The sequence below is a fragment of the Chiloscyllium plagiosum genome, unplaced genomic scaffold (assembly GCF_037043375.1).
Source record: "Chiloscyllium plagiosum isolate Xiang-an unplaced genomic scaffold, Cpla_swu_hap1 HiC_scaffold_8, whole genome shotgun sequence".
Classification (NCBI taxonomy): Eukaryota; Metazoa; Chordata; class Chondrichthyes; order Orectolobiformes; family Hemiscylliidae; genus Chiloscyllium; species Chiloscyllium plagiosum.
This window is the reverse complement of record NW_028270146.1, coordinates 69,952,915-69,977,231: the sequence shown is the minus strand read 5'-3', so window position 1 is coordinate 69,977,231 and position 24,317 is coordinate 69,952,915. Positions and strand designations below refer to the sequence as shown.

General features: G+C 42.1%; 1 protein-coding gene across 3 annotated transcripts in view; it reads right to left on the bottom strand.

Annotated features, from left to right (window-relative positions):
- Positions 1-23,290, bottom strand: part of egln3 (egl-9 family hypoxia-inducible factor 3) — a 44,445-nt gene extending 21,155 nt beyond the window's left edge. For 2 of the 3 annotated variants that reach the window (XM_043697883.2, XM_043697882.2), the window contains exon 1: positions 21,679-23,290. In XM_043697883.2, the coding sequence (XP_043553818.2) occupies positions 21,679-23,058 (1,380 nt within the window). In that variant the 5' untranslated portion in view covers positions 23,059-23,290. Of the gene's footprint in view, positions 1-14,108; positions 14,699-21,678 lie in introns of those variants that run through there. The other variant, XM_043697884.2, reaches the window with a different exon arrangement.
- Positions 23,291-24,317: the final 1,027 nt, after the last annotated feature.

Here is a 24,317-nt window from a genome sequence, read left to right as displayed (position 1 = left end):
ACAGTTGACAGAGGTACTCAAATCATGAGAAGTCTGGACATAGTGTTTTGGGAAAACTACTTCTATTGGTGGATAGATTGAGAAGAGGACAAAAGATTTAAAGTATTTGGCAAAATAAGCAATACTGATATGAAGAACATCTTCTTCATACTGCAACTGGTTAGAGTCTGGAATGCACAACTTGAGGCTGTGGTGGAAGTTCAACTGAGACATTAAAAAGAGGATTGGATCATTATCTAAAAAGAAACCAGTGAATACATAACTTGATCCTTCGTAGAGCGAGTAGAGACTCTACAGACCAAATTACCTTCTTCTTGCTGTAACCATACTCTGATTTTTTGAACTAGGGTAGTATCAATTGCTTCTACAGCCTAGGTTAAGAAGTGGTACATCAACCAAGGATCCCACATGCAGTAACCGTGGCACATTGATCAGTGGTTAGCACTGCTGCCTCACAGCACCAAGGTCCCAGGTTCGATTCCAGTCTTGGCTGACTGTCTGTGTGGAGTTTGCACGTTCTCCCTGTGTCGTGGGTTTCCTCCGGGAGCTCCGGTTTCCTCCCACAATCCAAAGATGTGTAGGTCAGGTGAATTGGCCATGCTAAATTGCTTTGAAAATGTGTTGCTGGAAAAACGCAGCAGGTCAGGCAGCATCCTGAAGAAGGGCTCATGCCTGAAACATCGACTCTCCTGCTCCTTGGATGCTGCCTGACCTGCTGCGCTTTTCCAGCAACACATTTTCAGCTCTGATCTCCAGCATCTGCAGTCCTCACTTTCTCCTCCCAAGCTAAATTGCCCACTAGTGTTAGTATTAGGAGGGAAATGGGTCTGGGTGGGTTACTCTTCGGAGGGTCGGTGTGGACTGGTTGGGCCGAAGGGCCTGTTTCCACACTGTAAGTAATCTAATCTATTCGAAGATGCATGTGGATGTCAAGTTAGAATAAAATTGAGTTTTATTGTACTGCCTTCATTAATTGAATAGCCTACCAATATTTAATGTCAAATTTCATTGATGACTGACTTGAGTGAGGTACTAGAACATACCTCCTGTGAACCTGCATCTCAGAAATGAGATTGTACCTCAGGAAGAAGTCAACACCTTTAAATAGGATATTAAAACAAAAGTATAGACATTAGCAACAAAAGACCAAGAAAAACTAAAATTGGGTGACAGACATAGATATTGTAAATTGGAGTTTAACCACTACGTCCTCTCACAAAACATGAGATTCATAAACCAAGATAAATCAAGAGTGAAATCTATAAACAAGCACAGCAGCTTTCTACCACAAACCTCACTCGACCAGAGAAACCAAACTTCCTAGATGTAATAAACATCACCAACTCAAGAATGAGATGCAATCAGCACGAGATAAAGGGATCTTTTTGTGCCTATGAATAGCTGAGAGTTTCTTAGTTATAGATCTGATAAAATTCCAACAACTAGTAAACGGAACAAAGAATAAAGATATTTAAAAGCATTGTCAATTTAGTTATAATGCTGGAAAATAATTATTAATAGATGTAACTTGTCATATATTTTGTAACATAATCATAAACTGAAATGTTTGGGAGCAGGATAGCTGCTTCCGGTGAGGTCTGGCTCTTAGCCAACTGCTTGTTGATTTAACGACAGTGCTACGTGCAGAACGTGAACACAGTGATAGTCAAACTCCAGTGAAGTAACTTAATGTACAAGTGAACACCTCAATCAAAGCAGAACTTGATAGTACAAAGTTGCAAATAAATAAAGTACCTATTCTGGGACAAGTAAACAGTAATTTTAAAGCCTCAGCAGTGAAAGCAGGAAAATCAATCAGACTTTTTAAATTGCCTTTGTAAACCAAAGTATATAAACTACCATAATAGCACGTGTTTCATATTCAGTTTTCAGAGGGCTATAAAAATCTGACATTTCTTAAGAATCATCAAAACTGAACATTAATAAATTAGTTAATTCTAATTAATTAATTAGAAAGAAACTGGCACGATGAAACCAGCAAGTTCTCAGCTTATATTCCTGAGAGTGCTGAGCTATGCCAGAGGTTCTTGATCCCTGCACCAATTCTCTGCTTCCATCAATTCAGTGAAATTTTTTGTAGGTACAAGTTGTATCACTGAATGGAGCATGTCTAAACTAGACATCTATTAACAACTCAAGTCCAGTATCTTGATGGTGCTCATCTGGTTTTTACTAGGTGACAACAGTTTTGAAAATGTAATAGGAATTTAAAAATGGTGTTTTGTTGCACACACTCTATAACAGTTATTATGGTCATCAAAATTTGTCTTCTGATAAAAGCAGAACAAATATATATCGCAAGTTATTCACATATCCAAATATTGACTAGTTGCAAGAGTTCAAATGAATGCAGTGCACTGAAATGTATGTTAACAATTTAATTTAGATGTCTTGGTTTAATAATGGCATAGCAATTATATTTAACTGGGATTGACTTTGAAGTTATGTAGAAGAAAGATGAAAAACAGATAGAGGCATGTTTTTTGCAATGATTTCATTCCTCTTCATGAAATCACGCTAATGTATGAAAACAGTGGTTTTACAAGAACAAAGTGCTTAATCTTACAGTCCTGGGCATACAAATGCTGATTGTTTGTATATCATTGCCCAGAAATCCATGGTTGTTTCTGTTAGATTATGAAAACTGAGCTTGAGTCTATCAGAACAATCATAAACTCAGCTGGTTTTTTTTGTGGTTTTGCAAAGGGAGAACTTCTGCTCTACCTTAAAAAGCCAGCAGTGCTTGAAGCAGTGGGTGGAAGAAGTTATTCCCACTCCAGTCCCTTAGTCAGAATGGATTGTGAATTGGAGCAGTCAGGCCTAGCCTTAAAAGAATGTACCTAGACCAAAGCAGCAAAAACACCTAAGGATCCAGACAAGTTCAAGTTCTGGAGCCCCGGAGATGAAGGGCCTAGGAGACTTATTTCAAGCATTATGTCAATTTTTATGCTGGAGGTGACATGTAAAAAAATCAGCATTTTTCATAGGCCAATTTATTGTTTGCACTTGTGTATACTTAGTAAGCTGTATTGTAGATGTGCACTCACCAAAGTCTCACTCTACCCCAATCTAACAAGTAATCAGTGTTTCTCAAGTAATTTCCCTCTATGATGCCATACGGAGGCTGAAAGTTATTTACAACCCCTCAATGAGAACTGAGACATTAAACTAAAGGAGGGGTTCCATGAGAGAAGGGGCCTGTTGGAGCAGGAGCACTGCTGCTTTCAACTTAGTCAGTGCCCCATTGTTCTTCAAGCTCAGGATCAACCTGGGGTTCCAAACCTCATTTTGGAATGAGCTGCGCTAAACCCTCCATTCTTTCTATGGTCAGCATGACAGTGTATTTGCACGTGGTACCCATGAATGTGTCTTTTACCGAATTAAAATAAGACCTAAGTGCAAGAGATAACTCTGAATGGGAGCTTGTCCGTTGGAGGAAAGATAAGCTTCAAATAAACATCTTTAATAAACTTTTGTTTATAATCACAACAATCCATTGTACTGGCCATCTAGTAAAACCACTGTGAAACGTACAAGCAAAGTTTTTTATACAAACAAACTTGATTGAGTTTTTTGAAGAAGTAACAAAGAAGACTGATGAGGGCACAGCAGTAGATGTGATCTATATGGGCTTCAGTAAGGCGTTCGACAAGGTTCCCCATGGGAGACTGATTAGCAAGGTTAGATCTCATGGAATACAGGGAGAACTAGCCATTTGGATACAGAACTGGCTCAAAGGTAGAGGATAGAGGGTGGTGGTGGAGGGTTGTTTTTCAGACTGGAGGCCTGTGACCAGTGGAGTGCCACAAGAATCGGTGCTGGGCCCTCTACTTTTTGTCATTTACATAAATGATTTGGATGCGAGCATAACAGGTACAATTAGTAAGTTTGCAGATGACACCAAAATTGGAGGAGTAGTGGACAGCGAAGAGGGTTACCTCAGATTACAACAGGATCTGGACCAAATGGGCCAATGGGCTGAGAAGTGGCAGATGGAGTTTAATTCAGATAAATGTGAGGTGCTGCATTTTGGGAAAGCAAATCTTAGCAGGACTTATACACTTAATGGTAAGGTCCTAGTGAGTGTTGCTGAACAAACAGACCTTGGAGTGCAGGTTCATAACACCTTGAAAGTGGAGTTGCAGGTAGACAGGATAGGGAAGAAGGCGTTTGGTATGCTTTCCTTTATTGGTCAGAGTATTGAGTACAGGAGTTGGGAGGTCATGTTGCGGCTGTACAGGACATTGGTTAGGCCACTGTTGGAATACTGCATGCAATTCTGGTCTCCTTCCTATCGGAAAGATGTTGTGAAACTTGAAACGGTTCAGAAAAGATTTACAAGGATGTTGCCAGGGTTGGAGGATCTGAGCTACAGGGAGAGGCTAAATAGGCTGGGGCTGTTTTCCATGGAGCGTCGGAGGCTGAGGGGTGACTTTATAGAGGTTTACAAAATTATGAGGGGCATGGATAGGATAAATAGACAAAGTCTTTTCCCTGGGGTCGGGGAGTCCAGAACTAGAGGGCATAGGTTTAGGGTGATAGGGGAAAGATATAAAAGAGACCTAAGGGGCAACTTTTTCATGCAGAGGGTAGTACGTGTATGGAATGAGCTGCCAGAGGATGTGGTGGAGGCTGGTACAATTGCAACATTTAAGAGGCATTTGGATGGGTATATGAATAGGAAGGGTTTGGAGGGATATGGACCGGGTGCTGGCAGGTGGGACTAGATTGTGTTGGGATATCTAGTCGGCATGGACGGGTTGGACCGAAGGGTCTGTTTCCATGCTGTACATCTCTATGACTCTAAATATAGAAGCATTCCTACAGGAAACTCAGAAGAATCAGAGTGAGGAGAAAGGAACTATTTGTAGTGAATATTGAATTGCCCTTATTGGCAACTTCCAATGACAAAGATTATAGTTTTCCACCTCATTAAGTATGGTCTTCGAACTTCTCCTTGCAGTGTGCCTGTAATAATTATATTAGGCAAGATCCAAGAGCTCAGCCACACAGTATTGAAATATACACCACAAAGGATATGAAATCAAATCAGAAACACTGGAAATACTCAATACGTCTGCAGTGGTGATATACGAGGAGCAACATTTTTCAGTGGCACTACTGTGATGTTACTACTGACCCGAAGGTCAAACAGATCTACTACTTTCATACTCCATCTCTAAAGGAGTTGTACAGGCATTGAGGTCCAGATTGGACAGTATACGAACAGCAAATTTTATGTAAGATGCTTTCAGCACTATATGCAACATACTGGAAAATTATTTAAAAGTAATGCAGACGATCATACACTGACTGGTAGTTCAAGCAACATCTGTAGGATAAGTCTTCTGACAAATCTTTTATTTGGTGTGGAGATCTCTTTCATATGAACATCATCAGTGGTATTGACTGTTATGTGTCATCCAATTGTGTAGCAGGCTAAGATGTTGTCTTTACTGGTTCAAGTAAAGTTCACCAAATAAGCTCAGGTGGATTGTATGGTTTAATTTCAGCTGCTGTATTTTGGTTTTTGTCGAACATCTTGCTGATAACGTCTGAGGATACCTTTCCGAGCAGTCAGGGATAGAAAACATTTCCTATAACCCTGTGAAGTCAGTGTTTTCTTCCATGCTGATAGTGTAAAATAAGTCTAACTCCAGTAAGTGATTTGTGCTGGTTGTAACTTCTCAAGTTCAGCAATTAATCTTGGGTAACCTATAACAGTTTCCATGGATTCTGTTTTCATAAATCTGACATTGGTAGCTTTCTCATTAAGTGGTTGAACCACATGAACTAACTACAGAATGGTGAGGGCAAAACCCACTTCTTTATTCAGGGGTAAGCTTTCTTGATTCTGGATATACACATTCTCAAATGTTATTCTTTATGTTGTAGTGACACTCAGAACATTGCTTTAATTTTGGAATTGATGAAATTAATGAAATCATTAATGAAATTGTCTGCAGTTTCTTCTGGAAGATTAGCTTTTCTGGTGGATCATGCCCATTCTAGAATTCCATTTGTTCTTAATTTTCAACACTTTGTAATGTCTATCTTTCTTAATCTTCTGATAATTCATAATTTCATCAGCTGTATAACCTAGTGGTGCATTAACTTGTTCCACTTCTGATTTGACATTGAGTTTTGAAGCAATTTTGTATTTTAATCATTTTCTCCATTTGGTCCACTCTCGTACTCTTTAGGACTACCTCAGATCTTGAATTTATTAGGAAGTCTTGACTTTTTCCACTACTTCATCATGTGTTGATGAAACGTATGCCTGGGAAAGCATTTTAAATCTGAATAATTTCAACACTGTTTTATATTTTACGTTCTATAAACTTGTCTTCTATTCAGGAATACAATTTTATTTTAAAATACTATAAAATTTGCTACTGTTTTCTGTACCTTTTTTTATATTTGCCTATTTTTGATAAATATGCATCACTGTTGAATTAAATCAAATTCTTCCAAAACAGCTGGTTGTTCTGTAGTGATTTACTGCTTTGAGCTTCAAAATGTTCTTTTTCAGAAAGCCAGTATTTTTAAAATTGCTCATAATTTGGGGCTGGGAGGGGAAGGTAGTTGGGAATGCAATAAGTAGATGAAGGTGGGGCAGAAGGCAGTAGGTCAGAGAGGAGAGTGGAGCAGATAGATGGGAAAGACAATGGACAGGGTCAAGAGGGCGGTGCCGAGTTGGAGGCTTAGGACTGGGATAAAATGGGATGGGGAAATTAGGAAATTGGTGGAATTGACATTAATCCCATGTGGTTTCAAGGTCCCAAGGCAGAAAATGAGGCGTTCTTCCTCCAGGCGTCGGGTGGTGAGAGTTTGGCGATGGAGGAGGCCCAGCACCTACACGTCCTTGGTGGAGTGGGAGGTCTACAAATGTTGTTCCTTTTCTTCAGGTGATTCTGAGTAGTTTTCACTCTTAGTCTTTTTTGGACTTTACACAACAGAGTCCATCACTGCAAGCATGTGGTATGTGACAGGTAAATGGAGTTCACAGAGCTGCTTATCATGTCATAACATATGATATCTGGGTACTAGACTGTGATTGGGGCACAGTGCCGCCACCAGTCCTCCTTTCAATGATAGTCTCAGGAGCAGTTTGGTAGTTCACAGACATTGGCATTCGACATGTACCAGCCTCTGTGATCTCTCATGGCACACCTTTGCACTTCAATGATGTACCTTGAGTTATCCCAGCAATTGTCACTGTAATGATGTAGCAAGGGCACTTTGCATTCAGGGACATGCACCTAGCTGTGGACAGAACCAGGCTACATCTCCAGCATTTTGCTTGCTGTCATAGACTCTTTCACTCAGAGCCTACCTGGGCGTGTGTAGCTTCCCTGCCTTGTATTGCCTTGCCGTTTTGTGCATTGCTGCCTCAGTCAGAAATACCATGTTTCAAGAGAGCAGTAACATGGTGACATGCCAGTTAGCTCAGACAAAGTCGGGAAGTTTGCAACAATTGCCAGCTGACCTCAGTCTAGTCAAGAAGGATAGTCTTCACTTCGGGGATCCTGGCACATTAAGTCAAGGGCATCCTTATATATCACTCCAAATCCTACTCTAGATGGTCACAGTCATGATCCACTACTAATAATGGGTGAGGAGCCAAATGATGGGCAACACATCACCTATTTTGACTTTTACTGCCCTACTTTGAGCTGTTTAACTCCTGGAATGACAGAAGGGCAAATATTATGGAAGATGGAAGTGGGTGGCATAATTATTATTGTTGGTGCAGGTGGGGAGTTTTCCTAAGTGAGGAGTTTGGCACACAAAGGGTGACAGCACGGTTAATGGTGTCAAACATTGAGGTGGGTGAGGGCAAGTGGGGATGATGTTGTAAGCATTAGTGGGAGTGATAGAGCATAAGCCTAGGTGGGAGGTGAGTCCAGTAGCAAAGATAGAGTGAAGGTGAGCAATCGGAGAGAAGCTGATAGAATAGAGAAGCACATTGACCTTCTTCCTCAAGTGCTGGGCATTCCTCCAATTGGCTGCGACTGCTAACTTCAGTGGCAACTTCACACCAGGCTAGCATGGTCTGGTGTCATGTTCTCCACAGCTGATCGTTTGAGACGAATAAGTCCCACCAATGCATCAAAGCCAAGAGGAGCTGCAGGGCCATGCCAATAAAGCAGGATAGTAATTTCACCCTTTCTATCATTTTTGGTGCAGATGTCAGGAACCATGCAAAGTACCTCCAGACTGACAAATTGTCCAACTGGACTCTATAAATATGCCAACAGTGGCAGGGATGACAATCAATTTAGAGTGACTGGTGAGTAGCGAGTTGCTCCGGAATAGTGTGCTGCAAGACATGATGGAAATTGGACATGATACTTGCCATAAGGGTTAAAAACCTCACTTAATATCAAGTTTAACAAAATAGGGCAAGGAAATCCATTCAGCCTCATGGCCAGAATCACTCCACCAAACTTGATGCAACTCGCACTTAGCCAAAAAAAAAAGATTCAGCGATATGTATATTTACGTATCTTTAAAATGATCGTTACATAACAAAATATCTATGAACAGTTTAAAGGGAAAAAAGCTCAAGTTAAATGTTATAACTGGTTAAAGGTGGAAAAATCCAGTTAAACAGATTTTAAAAATTCATACTCAGTAGAACTAGTCTTGTAAGTGAAATACAATGGGCTGAATTTTCCCAACTTGGCAAGAGGGATTTATGGCAGCCAGTCTTCCATGGCCCACATCGACTTTTCTCATGCAAACAGCCACTCTTCGTCTTATTAGTGATGTGGTTAGCCTCTTTGGTGCCTGTTTCACAGACTTGTGTGATAGGAGAAGCTAAGGTGTCATATTAAAAACAATTAGCTTCACTGCACTTCTTTGCTGCAAAACACGAACTTCCCTTCATACTGTGGCTGTGCATCATTATCCCCAAGGAAATGGCCAGGAAAGGAAGGTTAGTGCCTCATTTCAATGGCTGAGATATAAAGGTGCTGAGTGCGTGCAGAAGTTGGATGGTGGAGAGGAGAGCAGTGCTGGTAAAGAAGGCCATAGCACCAGAGAGACAGCCTGGACTCAGACAGAGGCAGGGTAAATGCAGTGTCCTGGTTCAGGAAAAAGGTTTTGATCTTCTTTGCTCTGTGAAATTAAATACCATCTTTGCTACCTCATACTGACATGGCCACCACTCACTAACTCTATCACTGCAAATGCTTCTCACCAAAGGTGGGTGGCACGGTGGCACAGTGGTTAGCACTGCTGCCTCACAGCGCCAGAGACCCGGGTTCAATTCCCGCCTCAGGCGACTGACTGTGTGGAGTTTGCACGTTCTCCCTGTGTCTGCGTGGGTTTCCCGGGTGCTCCAGTTTCCTCCCACAGTCCAAAAATGTGCAGGTCAGGTGAATTGGCCATGTTAAATTGCCCGTAGTGTTAGGTAAGGGGTAAATGTAGGGGTATGGGTGGGTTGCGCTTCGGCGGGGCGGTGTGGACTTGTTGGGCCGAAGGGCCCGTTTCCACACTGTAAATAATCTAATCTAATCTAAAGGTCATAGACTACAACTCTCATTATTTCAAGTATCATGTTCACTCAGTGGTTCGCAGCCAACTCACCCTCCCAAATTACTAACCCCCTCTACTCTCTGCTTCCTATTCAGTCAGTGAAGGCAACTCACAACCTCTCCTCCTCCTGCATCCTACAGTCATAGAGATATACAGCACAGAAACAGACCCTTTGGTCCAACTCATCCATGCTGACCAGCTATTCTATATAAATCTAGTCCCATTTGCCAGCATTTAGCCCATATCCCTCTAAACCCTTCTTATTCATATACCCATACAGATGCCTTTTAAATGTTGTAATCGGACCAGCCTCCACCACCTCCTCTGGCAGCTCATTCCATACACACACCACCCTCTGCGTGAAAAAGATGCCTCTCAAGTACCTTTTAAATCTATCTCCTCTCACCTTCAACCTATGTCATTTAGTTTTGGACTCTCCGACTCTAGGAAAAAGGCCTTGGCCATTCAACCTATCCAAGCCCTTCATGATTTTGTTAACCTCTATAGGGGTCACACCTCAGTCTCCAAAGCTCCAAGGAAAGTAGTCCCAGTCTATTCAGCCTCTCCCAATAGCTCAAACCCTTCAATCCCAGCAACATCCTTGTAAATCTTTTCTGAACCCCCTTCAGGTTTCACAAGATCCTTTCTTATAGCAGGAAGACCAGAATTGAATGCAGTATTTTAAAAGTGGCCTAACCAACATCCTGTACAGCTGCAACATGACATCTTAACTCCTATACTCAATGCACTGACCAATAAAGGCAAGCGTTACCAAACGCCTACTTCACTGCCCTGTCTACCTGCGATTCCACTTTCAAGGAACTATTAACCTGCCCCCATGGTCTTTGTTTGGCAACTCTCCCCAGAACCCATACAGGTCCTGCCTGCTCTGCCTTTGCAGAATGCAACACATCACATTTATCTAAATTAAACTTGAGGTTCCACGGTCCATCTGATCAAGGTCCCCTTGTACTCTTGGGTTACCTTTTCACTGTTCAACCTTGGTGTCATCCACAAACTTACTAACCATACCTCCTATATTCACATCCCAATCACTTATAAAAAATTATTCTTGCAGCACACGCTCCTGTCCAATTTTGGCACTGGCCATACAGGCCAGCAGAGTACTCAAAAGACCATAAGGCATTAGAGGGGAAGCAGCTCATTCAGCCCATTTGTTCCGTCATTCAATAAGATCAGGATTGATCTGAATCCACAACTCTGCTTCCTTGACTTTTCCCATAACCCTTCATTCCCTTACTGATTAAAAATCTATGTCGACCTTGAATACAGCCCTTTGTGGTAAAGAGTTCCACAAATTAACTACCCACTGAAAGAAGGAATTCCCCCTTATATCTCTCTTAATGCATGACCCCTTATTCTGAAATCATGTCCTCTGTTCCTAAACTCTCACATGAGGAGAACCAACTTGTCAAATCTGCTATGAATCTTCTGTTTCAAAAGGTCACCTTTCATTCTTCTAAATTCCAATAAATACAGATCCAACCTACTCAACTTCTCCTCATAAGACAGTCTCTCCATGTGTACTGTCTTTGCACTGCTTCCAAGGCAATTATTATAATCTTTCCTTAGTTAGGGGATCCAAAACTGTTCACAGTAATCCAGTGTGGTCTGACGACTGCCTCATACAGTTTTAGCAATACTTCCTTTTTTTATACTCTACTCTATGCTGTAACTTTCTGTAGTCTTTCTCAATCTCTCAATCTAAATAATATTCAGCTTCTTTATTTTTCTGACCAAAGTGCATAGCCTCCTATTTTCTTATATTATGTCCATCTGTCAAATTTTTGCCTACTCACTTGACTATTTCGATCTACAGATTCTGTATCATGCTCATTACTTGCCTTCTCACCTACTTTTCTGCCACTTGTAAATTTGGCATTCACTTTCAAGTCATTAATATATTGTAATAATTGTGACCCCAGTACTGATCCTTATGACACTCCAGCTGTTCGAGGTTGCTATACTAAATGTGCCCCTTTATCCCAACTATGTCTTTTATTAATTAGCCAATACTCTATTCATGCTAATGTACTACCGACACGATGGACTCTTCTTAAGTAGTCTAACGCATAGTATCTTGCCAAATGCCTTCTGAAAATCCAAGTATAAATCCATATATTTTACTGCGTCTTCTTTATCTAACCTGCTGGATACCTCCTCAAAGAATTTTCAAGGTTGAAGGGATTATTTTTCCTTTGTAAAATACACATTTCCATATACTCTGCTATTACATCCTTTCTAACTAACTCTAACATTTTTTTCCCAATAACAAATGTAAAACTAACTATAGTTACTTTTTATCCACGCAGGGTAAACAAGCATATAACACCCCTACTCCTAGTTCCTTTCCTCTGCCATTCTTATGTCCAGGGATCTACCTTTCCTGTGGAAGGTATTGCTCCTCATTGCAAACTGATGCCATCCTTGCATTCAGGTGGCACCCCAATTGTTTGGAAGCCTTGACCTTCCTCACATGCCACCCATTTGTCAAAATCATGGTCATCCCTGTATTGCCTGAGTACTTAGTGACCCCTCTTCCTGTGACTTGTGAAAACAAAATGCCCAAGTTTCGTATTTGAAACCTTCTCCCTTTTATAGGCCCAACTAATTTGTTGGGGCCGGTTATATCAGACTCCCCACTGTATCTACTTCTATACAGCATACCTGATCTAACTCTGACCCAACACGTAGACTATACAATCCCATCAAAATCTCATAATGTTCTTCAAAAAGCCCTTTATCAATCTCAACTCCAGTTATCAATGTTGGGCAGGTTCTTGTGGTTGCCCTCCCTATGCAATGGTGAAATGCATGGTCCCAACCTGATTATTTAGCAGCTTCCAAATACGTTATGGTCACTTAGGCCTAGTAGCATAAACATGGCACTATGTCTCTGGAACTGAATAATCAGAATATAATAAATCCCCTCCATTATCTGTCTGCCTTTTGACTTCTCTGGCCTCCTTCAACTAAGTTCTCTTTGACCAACTTTTGCATCAGCTCTAATATCTCCTTGCATAGTTCTATTTCAATTTTATCTTGCCACATGTTGCTATCTTAATAAAGGTGCTTTAGAACAATTAAGATTTTGCTATTACATGGTTTTTGCTTGTTATTCTATTTAAAAGTCCATTCCACACTAAGATTCTGCAACTAGTTTAGATGTTTGTTCCTTTGATCCAAACTGACAATTTTGCCTTAATTAGTTTTCTGGGGTCACTTTCCACAGCCTACTGTGGAAATACCTCAATAACAATATTTCTCACATCTTTCATACCTGAAAATACTTTGCTCATATTTCTGTTAATTTTGATTCCTAACACTTAGAAAAAATAATGTGGTACAAATTGCCCTTATAGTATATAATACTAACATATCTTTTATAACTTCTAGTAAAAACACCAAGTGGGGAATCTAGCTCATGTTGGCCATCACTTTTTTTACAGCTTCTGTCCTTAGCTTAGTGATGTATTTAGGAATCTAATCAAAAATCACAACACCAGGTTATAGTCCAACAGGTTTATTTGGAAGCACTAACTTTCGGAATGCTGCTCAGGTGGTTGTAGAGTATAAGGTTGTAGGACACAGAATTTATAGCAAAAGTTTACAGTGTGATGTAACTGAAATTATATATTGAAAAAGACCTGGATTGTTTGTTAAGTCTCTCATCTTTTAGAATGGGCATGTTGGTCTCAGGTCCTGCATATGTAAATTCCAGAATTTTCTTAAAGTTACATTCTCAAGTGAACTTCAACAATAGGTGCCATATTGGCCCAGATAATGCACTGAAGGTGTGAGGTTGTCTGTGCCCCAATGATCAGACTGATTCTAATCTAAAAAAGGAATTTACAGAATCTGACGCGGATTTATGTAAGTAACTTTGAGAAAGTTCTGGAATTTACATATGAAACATGCCCATTCCAAAAGATGAGACTTGACAAATAATCCAGGTCTTTTTCAATATATAATTTCAGTTACAGCACACTGTAAACTTTTGCTATAAGTTCTGAATCCTACAATCTTATACTCCACAACCACCTGGTGAAGGATCAGCACTCTGAAAGCTAGCACTTCCAAATAAATCTGTTGTGATTTTTAACTTTGTACACTCTAGTCCAACACCAGCACCTCCAAATTATGTATGAATCAGTGTGATTGAGGTACTACCTCCTCAAAATGAATCAAATTAAGAAAAAAATCATTCTCATGCTCTGTCCTTACCTCATTCACAAGATCATGAAACCTGTTTCTACATTCAGATGTTAAAAAGTTTCTGCTCAAATATAACACTTATGAAACGGGCGGGGGGAGGGGGGGGGGGGTGCAATACTGCTTCTCTACACAAAATCTCTTTTAAACTTAAGATATTACACTGGACACTGCAGTTGATGACAGCTTCTCAAATCAGTTTTTCTGTAAGTACTTCAAACATTTGTAACAACCCATTTTAACCTCACTGGTTAATTAACTCAGTCAAACTCATACAAACCGGATAATCCGAATGTATCCAGAGAACTTACCTGGGATCTATCTTTTATATTGTAATTCTCGAGTTTTCCTTCACAAAGAATAATAAGCTTATCTAGTAACGAAAGAAGGAAGTCTATCGCATAACATCTGTCCTTGACTCCTCTCACCCAAGCGATCTGATCACCCCGTAGATGTCTCTTGCAGTAACCAGCTCTTTGACCGGCCAATTGCCCATCTCGTAACGTTCCTACAGAATGCAAGTTACGAACTTCTTCATAAACACAATCTCCGACTGCACTTCCCAAAAAATTATCAATGTAATAATAACCGTGTTCATTTAAACGAGGTACGACGCTCTCCCTCACTAGCTTCTCAAGATTTAAAACCATCTTGTGAAATCGTAAATCGAATCCTATCAGAGGATCCAGAATGGTACTTTTCCAATCACTGCAAGTTTTGAGTAACCCCGAATCAGTGAGCTTGCAAGATTTCTTGCTCTCACTAATATCGCGGCTTCCGCCTCTGGTTCAGAATCTTAGTAATATTTTCTGTATCTCAGATGACTTAAGATCGCAGAAATACCGGGACCTCAATTCTAAATCTGTCTTTCCAGCACCAACTATATTAAACTTAGCCTGTATACTGCATGTTGAGCTTCAGGCAATGACGTGCTCTTAGTCACTGGAAGCGACGTGCAGAATGTGGGAGTGGGAGGAGCAAACCGCCATTGAGGAATTTCAGCACAGCATGTAGACAAAGTTTCATGGGGTGACCCTACCAGGCAATAGCCCTTTGGTATGAACCGGAACGCAGAAAGATGAACCGTGAAAAGAAATGGTGACATATTCACTCGATTTCGTTATAGTTGGGAAACCCTGACTGTTAGTAAAATGAATGAATGATGAAGCGAACACAAATAAAGTTCGCTTCTTTCTTGGGTATTTCCAAGTAGGAGCAACATTAACTGATCACTAAATATCTTCTAAAGTAGTACAGTCTGGTCTCCCTCCTATAGGAATGATGTTGTGAAACTTGAAAGGGTTCAGAAAAGATTTACAAGGGTGTTGTCAAGGTTGGAGGATTTGAGCTGTATGGACAAGTTGAATAGGCTGGAGCTGTTTTCCTTGGAGCACAGGAGGCTGAGGGTGACCTTACAGAGGTTTATAAAATCATGAGGGGCATGGATAGGGTAAGTAGGCAAGGTCTTTTCCCTGAAGTGGGGGAGGCCAAAACTAGAGGGCATAGGTTTAGGGTGAGAGGGGAAAGATATAAAAGGGACCTAAGGGGCACCTTTTTCATGCAGAAGATGGTACATGTATGGAATGAGCTGCCAGAGGAAGTGGTGGAGGCTTGTACAATTACAACATTTAAAAGGCATCTGGATGGGTATATGAATAGGAAGAGCTTCGAAGGATTTGGACCAAGTGCTGGCAAATGGGTCTAGATTAATTTATGATATCTGGTCGACATAGATGAGTTGGACCAAAGCGTTTGTTTCCATGCTGTACATCACTACGACTCTGTAATCATTAAATGTGTTTCAAGGATATTATATCTATCAAAGAAATAACAGTTTTGATTAAATAATTTGGAGATTTAAGATCTGCAAATGCTGGAAGTCAGCATCGATAAAACACTGAGCTGAAAAAACACAGCAGGTCAGACAAAACAGAGGAGCAGGAAAGTGGATGTTTCCAGACCCTTCATCAGGACATGGGAGGGGAAGGAAACTCAGAAATAAATAGAGAGAAACAAGGGTGGGAGGGGGGTGGTCGGTAGAAGGTAGTGGAATGATGATAGGTGGATGCAGGTAAGGTGTTACTGAGATTGGTCAGTGGCAAAGAATGTGGTGCTGGAAAAGCACAGCCGGTCAGGCAGCATCAAGGAGCAGGAGAATCGATGTTTCAAGCATAAGCTTTTCATTACTTTCTCCCCCCCAATTAGTCAGTAGAAAGAGTGGAGCAGAATAGTGAGAAGGAGGATGAACAGGTATCTCAGGTCAAGGAGGCGAGGAGAGAGGGAGGGCTGGACATGGGATGAGGCTGGGGGTGGGGAGATTTTGAAGTTGATGAACTCTATGTGAGTTCATTGGGCTGTAAGCTCCCAAGGCAGAACGTGAGGTGTTGTTCCTCCAATTTATGTGTGGCCTCATTTTGACAGTGGAACAGGCCCAGGATGGCCAGGTCACTAAGGGTTTGGGAGGGGGGAGTTGAAATGGCTGGCAACTGGAAGGTGGTGTTGATTGAAGCATACAGAACACAGAAGCTCCACGAACCAGTTCCCGAGTCTGAGCTTGGTCTGTCCGATGTAGAGGAGACCACATCGGGAGCAACGGATGCAATAGATCAGGTTAGAAGAATTGCAGGTGAATGCAATTTGATTTTAAACAAACTTGAGGGTGCATTTGCACCAATTTTCCAATCACAGTACAGCACTCTGAATCCAGCGTCAAGGTACTAGAATAAAGCAAAGTGAGATTTTCATGAATGAAATCTCTCAGTCTCACTTTCTGGACTAATTTTTGGTTGTCACGAAACAAGTATAATAATGAAGTAACAGCAACTTTTATTTAAGCGACACTTTAAGATGATGTCCCAAAGAGCTACACAGATGTACTGTCAAATAAAGAAATTAGATCTAGCCAAAAGAGACTGACTGAAAATTTGATCACACATCAGTTTTAACGAGGGTCTTCACAGACATTGTCCACCACCTTAAATATTCACTTCCTCCAGCATCAACAAGCAAACCTTGACTGAAATTTGTAGTACCAATGTGCAACTCACGATTTTGTTTGTCAGCACTGACCAAACGTATGACCAAGAAGGACAAGTGCACTTGGTGCATGGGAATACAACCATCTAAGATCCCCTTCAGACCACACACTATCCCAATTTAGAACTACATCACCATTCCTTCAAAGGCACAGGTCAAAATCTAGAAAATGCCTCCCGAACAAAACTGAAACAGTACTTAAACACAGACTATTGTGGTTGAAGATGGTGCAACACTACCACCTTCTCCAGTAATTAGAAATAGATAATAAATGCTGCTTTGCCAGTGATGTCAACTTCCTGTGAATTAACAAAATGAGATGGAAAGGCAGAGACATTTCGGAAGGCAAAACTTGAGGTGTAACTGCATTAAAAATAATGATCTTGTGGCTACAGTAGATTACCACATGAAAATAAATATAAGTTTTATAAAAGGAGAGAACAACAATCTGAAAGCAATTGATTATTTTATGAATAGTGAATACAATTATATTGAATGCTTAAAGTAAAATAAAAAGGGAAATTCCCCCTAACAATTAATGTATATGTAGTTCTGCTTTAGGTGAAAACCCATTTTTTCCAAACCTACTAAATTTGCCATCTGTTCTTTTTACCAAAGTGTTGTTTCAGCATGTCAATTTTCTCCTTAACCTCTCACCCTTTCCACCTTGCTATACCACTACATAACGCTCCTTAAAGTACCTTGTGTATAATTTTCTGGGATTTTAGCCTTTTTCCGTCATGAAGGTAGAGATAGTAGCACAGAGCTACTACTGTCACTGGACTAGAAATCTCGAGGTCCAGCCTAACACTTTGGGAACATGGCTTCAAATTCCACCACAGCAACTGCATCTCAATTAATGCAGAAAACCCACCTGGTTAACTAATGGCCTTTAGGGAAGGAAATCTGCCATCCTTGTCAGCTCCACTTGGTCACCACCTGAAGACCTTCTACCTGCCCTAGAACACTTCATTGCAAACTGCCAACATGACATCAGCCTCCTCAATTTCTCCATCCCCCTCACCCACTCCAACCTCACCCCCTCTGAACATGCAGCACTCCACAATAACCCTGGTTCACCATCAAATCCACTGATAAAGGCGGAGTGGTGGTATTCTGGAGGACGGACTTTTATATCACAGAGGCCAAATGCCAACTCTCCGACACCACATCTTACCTCCCCCTTGCCTATGACACCACCGCGACCCATCATGCCCAAATCCGAGACACCGTCAGTGCAACCATTGCCTCCGGTGATGTCCCTCTAGTGCCTCCAAACTCATAGACCCCCAGCCCCGTACTGCCCGGTTCTACCTGCTCCCTAAGGTCCACAAGCCCAGCTATCCTGGCCGACCCATCGTCTTGGCATGCTCCTGCCCCACTGAACTCATCTTGTCCTACCTCGAATCCATCCTCTCCCCCTTAGTTCAGACACTTACCACCTACATCCGCGATACTAACCATGCCCTCCATATCTTCAACAACTTCCAATTTCCCTGCCCACAGCGCTTTCCCTTAACTATGGACGTGCAGTCCTTATACATGTCCATACCCCACAAGGACAGCCTCCAGGCCCTCCAGTTCTTCTTCTCCAATAGATCCATCCAGTCCTCCTCCTCTGCCTCACCAAACTGGACCTCACCCTCAAAGACTTTTCCTGCAACTCCTCCCATTTCCTCCAAATCAAGGGGGTGGCCATGGGAGCCCGGATAGACCCCAGCTATGCCTGCCTCTTTGTTGGCCATATCGAACAGTCCTTCTTCAGCACCTTCAGGCACCATATTCCAACTCTTCCGCCGTTACATAGATGACTGTATCGGTGCAGCGTCCTGCAATCAGGCTGAACTGAAGCAGTCCATTGACTTCTCCCACAACTTCCACCCTGCCCTCAAATTCACTTCTTGGATATGTCCCTCCCCTTTCTTGACATCACCATTTCCATCTCCGGCAACAGTCTCCAGACAGACGTCAACTACACATCTACAGACTCCCATAACTACCTGGACTACAGCTCCTTCCATCCAGTATCTGCAAAAACCCCATCCCATTCTCCCAATTCCTTTGCCTCATCTACTCAGATGAGGAGACATTCCACTCGTGAGCATCCAAATGTCCACCTATTTTGAGCAACGCGATTTTCCTCCGTCATCTAGACAGCACGCTGCCACACCACCTTCATTCCCTATTCCACCGCTCTAAACCCCCCCCCTCCCAACGCAATAAGGATAGAGTCCTCCTTGCCTTAACCTATAGTCTCCGCATCCAACGCATCATCCTAAAGCACTTCTGTCAACTCCAAATAGATCCCACCACCAAGAACATCTTCCCTTCCCAACCTTCTCAGCCTTCCGCAAGGACTGTTCCCTCTGACAGTTCTTGGTTCACGTCATCTCCACCACCAAACTCCCAGCTACCTACCCCTGCAACCAGATAAAATGCAAAACCTGCCAGTACACCACCCTACTCACCTCCATCCATGGCCCCAAACAGTCTTTCCAGGTGAGACAGAGGTTCACCTGCCTCTCTTCCAACCTAGTTTATTGCATCAGGGGCTCTCGATGTAGTCTTCTCTACACTGGGGAGACTGAACGTAAACTCAGGAAATGACTCACCGGGCATCGCAGCCAGGTCCGCAGAGGCCAACCACACCTCCCAGTCAGCGCCATTATTTTTCCCCCAACCATTCCCTTGGCCTCTTCCATTGCCAAAACAAACCACAGTGCCTATTGGAGGAACAATACCTTATCTTCTGCGTGGGCACCCTACAGCCTGGAGGACTCAAGATTTAGTTCTCCAATTTCAAATAACCTCCCTTTCCATCCCCTGACTCCCTTCCCAGACTCTCCCCATCACTGACACTGGCACCATGCCACCAGCCGGATCCATTTCTCCCACTGACTAACCAGGACATACCCTCTACCTGTCTTCACCTATCCCCAGTTCACCACTCTGTCCCCACCTCCCCCTTTATCTGCAGCTTCCTCCACACCCACCGCCAGTCCTGAAGAAGGGTTACACCTGAAACATTGACATCAACACCTACTGACCTGCCAGGCTTGCTGTGTTCTTCCAGTATCCTGTCTGTCTACTTCGGATTCCAGCATTTGCAGTTTTTTTTGTCTCTATCCTTATCAGGTATGGCCCACATGATCCCAGACCCACAACAATGAGTTGGCTCTCTACTGCTGTCTGAAAGTGCCGAGCAAGTCAGTCAGTTCAAGGGCAATTAAGAATCGTCAATACTTGCCAATGATGTCCACATTCCATGAAACAAAAAAAATCCTAAATCTGAACAATTTGAGCAAAGTTAGTCTCCTGTACAAATAATTAAGATCATTTTGAAACTGGTCATATGTGATGACTTGGGTAGAAAAAGAGAAAATTCACAATAAGTTGATGAGATGTATGGAGAACAATGCATGACATGAATAAAATATTTTCAAAACAAATAAAATGGCTGGGTGCAGAGGTGCGAAGCATCTGTATATTTCTCTACTACCATTAGCATTCCCTTTATCTTTGCTCTGGGCACCATTACCTCTGTTCTACTTGGTATGCTTCCCTTTTGACAACAACATAAAAATTACTGTTTTCCAGCCCCCTTCAATTCTGAAGAAGAGATAAACAGTTAAGGTTGAGTCCAATATCTCTCCACAGATCCTGCCAGACCTGCTAAATTTTTCCCAAAATCCCTATTTTTATTTCTTAATCTCTCCTTTCTTACCTTCCTTTATGGTTATAATGCTCCTTAGAACTTCAGAACAGACTTTTGGTCACCTGTTCTAAAATATCTTTATATAATCCAATATTAAATTTTGTCTACAACGTTCCTGTGAAGTGCCTTTGGTCAATCTACCACTTTAACACCTATCGAAATGCAAGCTGTTGTTGTAAGCTCTCTTTTCCAGTTCATGATTGCAATTTTCACATTTTACCCTAGTATTCTTCTTCCTTTCCCAGTTTATGATAGTTCTTTCCCCTTCCTTTTCCCCTCAATTCATGCTGACAGTTCATATCCATCTTCCTCAGTTCCCACTGAAACTTTTCACTCTATCCCTTTGATCCTCACTAGACTTTTTGCCCTTACTTGGTTTAAATTGGTATTCTCCCACCTGTTCCTTCTACTCTCTTGCCTCTTCAGGGATAACATACTGCTGTGAATGGAAATTTGTGATAGTTTTAAAAGATTCGGTTTTCAATGTTGCAATGCTGTTGTAAGACTTTCAACTCATTGCAGTATTTCATATTTGCAGCAGCAGGCCAGAGTGCAGGTACAGATCCCTAAGTAACCCAGACTTTGTCGGCCTCTATGCCAATGGTGGCTGCCACAATAGTTACCACTTCAGATTTAGCACTCTAAATACTGAAGGGCCAAAATCATTCAGCCCTTCAAGCCTGCTCCAACACTCGTATGATCACGGCTGATCATCCAATTCAATTGTCTGTTCTACTTATTTCCGATACCCTTTGATCTCTTTAGTCCAAGTAATACTTGGCAATAGCCAACAACCTTATTGCAGGTGGAGGTATTGGCACACTTAGCTGGATGGTACTGTGTGACTTGACAATTCTTGTGTTATAATTTTTAATTAACACACCAGATTCTAATTTAGGAAATGCCTCTTGTTATCTATGTATTTAATGAATAATTTAAATTTGATCTAATAGAAGTATACCAAAAAAATTCTAATGTAATTTACTGATGCAACCAAAATAGCAAAATACATGTTCATGTATTGTAGGATACATTGTAGAAACATAAACATAATTTTATGTTATTGAAACAGAAAAAATGCTGATATTGAAAAACATTTTCAATCATTACTTTAGATTTTAGTTACTGACCTTGTGCCTTCCTCTGATTCTGTAGTGCCCAAGTTTCCCATCAGCATGCAATATAAGTTTATCCATTCTTTGCATCAGAAGCCCTATAGATGCACAGCCAGGCTCAGTACCCTGTACCCACATTATTTTGTCTCCACGAATAGTTTTATTGGAAGTGCCAGATGGTGCAGTAACTTCTTTATCTGAAGCGGTACTCTGCCCTGCCAGTGTTCCATCCTCAAAACTACCACTCTGATAGAGAGTTACAACTTCTTGCAAAATTTTGTCGCCAATTTTGTTGCCTAAAAAGTTATCGACAAAACATAACCCGTACTGATTCATGCAAGGTGCTATGTGATCTAACACCAGCTTTGACAGGTTCATTCTCTTACTACTTGTAGTTTTGGTACAAAGGTGTTTATTCAAGGTATCAGGTGCTTTCCATGAGTCGCATTTTACTTGACACTGATCCTCTTTGTTATTAGAAACTCCCTTCGAACACTTTGGTGGTTCATCCTCACTACTTGCATCCTGTTTCCTCACTTTCTCGTCACTTGCTAAACTACCCGAACTTTTGACGGAAGATGTGTTCAGTGAATCAAAAGAATGTCCGCGTGGTGTTGCTATTTGGGGTTGTACAACTGGAGGATTGTGGACCGTGCTGGCATGAGGAGGCTTCATGATGTACGTGTGGTGCGACATGTCCGCTTGTTTATTTACTTGTTGGGAACACGGGCGTTTGCGCAGTGGCTCCGCACTGTCCCAGCCTGCCAGCGGCGCGCTCGCACGGTTGTCACGATCCCAGCGCAGTTCCAGGAAGTGCCAACTGTCACCGGCTTCCACGCGCCGTACTGCACTATCGTTCGCCGCGCATCCCACCGCCAGCCCGCTCGTGCCCTCAGATTCGACGGGCGGTCGTTGCAGCTCGCTCGCGCGCTCGCGCTCCACAGCCATCCGGTGCGGGCCGCCTGCACCGTCACCCTGCCCGAGCTCCGCGGCGACTTGCCCCGACCTGCGCCTTGTGCCCAATGCGCCGTGAGCCCCGGTGCCATCGTCTTCGGCTTCGTTATCCATGCCACTCACTTCTGGAGCACGAGAACAAGCCTCCGGCAACGAAACTCGCTTTCTGCCGCCCGCTCGGTTACCGACACGCGTGCCATTCCCCCTGTCTCGCCGGTGGAGCGAGGAAACCGAGTCGCCAAAGTCGAGCCAATTCGCATCGGTCTTTAAACAGTCCCGATCTCGCGCTTGCTTCCCTTCCTCGAACCTGGTGCGCGTGCTCGAAACGGGCTCTCCCTCGGCGCAGTCGATGTTCCGCGAGACCCTGTCATTTTCTAATCTTTCCTGCACGTGGCTCCTGTCCTGGCGCTGCTTTGCAGCGTCCCTAACCCAACTCCGCATTTCCAACGATTCACACGCACTGATTGTAACTTTTGACAAATCGTCAGTCACAGATTATGCTGCATTAACAAAACCCCAATGTACCTGAGGCAACCTTCAAGTGCACGCGCTTTCGGAGCTTTTTCCATGCCTAGGACGTTTCCCAAAGGGCATCTACCTCCTCCGCCCACCCAATATATAAAACGAGTCCATAAAGTTAGAAAATGTACTGGGGAATGAATGTTTGATATGCACGCATGAGAAGGTGCATCACTACTCTCGATTTATACCAAGCTGTTCTTATTTATACTCCTACCCATGTGACTAATGTATTTTGGGAATTGAGTGATAGCATGCATTATCAGGAAGACAAGCAAACTGAAAACTGATCAAAGTGAATGTTTGTAGTAAGGAGGTTAATGTTTTATTTGTGCTTATGTGTGGGATAGTACTCCTGCACAAATTTAAGTATTGTTGTGAAAGTAATAGAATCATGTTACATTTATAGCACATTCTGACCTTAATGGAGGGGATTGGTTATCTCAGGGGTGTGACGGGGAAAGTCAATTGCTGATGACCTAATGACCATACGGAAGGGTGCCTTAAAACACACAAAAAAACATACACGATTAAAAAGGAGACTCCTAAACTTAATTTCCCACAAGCTGGTCCGAGAAATAAAGGGCAAATGATATCTCTTAAGGGATGTCCAACAAATCGTGAAAATAAGGGGTTAGCTGTTAAAATACACAAGTTAGTCACTTGTCTGCAAACTTTCTGAAAGAACAACTCATCTAAAGCCATTCCCTATAGTTGCCTTAAAACTTTTTTGCTACTCATAATTAATCAGTTCTCTTTTGAGGGCTTTAATTGAATCCATCTCCAGTACACGTCCAGGCAAAACATTCCAGATCCTGACCATGTGCAATGTAAAAAGCTTTATCTCTCACCATTGTTTTTTTTTGCCAATCACTTCAAATCAGTGACCCCTGGTTCTCAATCCTTCTGGAAGTGAGCACGCCCTTCTCCCTATCTACTCTGTCCAGATCCCTCATTATTTTGCACACTTCTGTTAAATCTCTTCCTAATGTTCCCTTCTTCAAGGACAATAATCTCAGCTTCAACAATTTATCCGTAATGCTGAAATTTATCATCCATGCAACTATTCTCATTAATCTTTGCTGCATCCCCTTTTATGCTTTTACACCCTTCTTGAAGTGTGGTGTCCATAATTGGGAAATGAAACTCCAATGAGCTAAGCTTTATACTGGTTCATCATA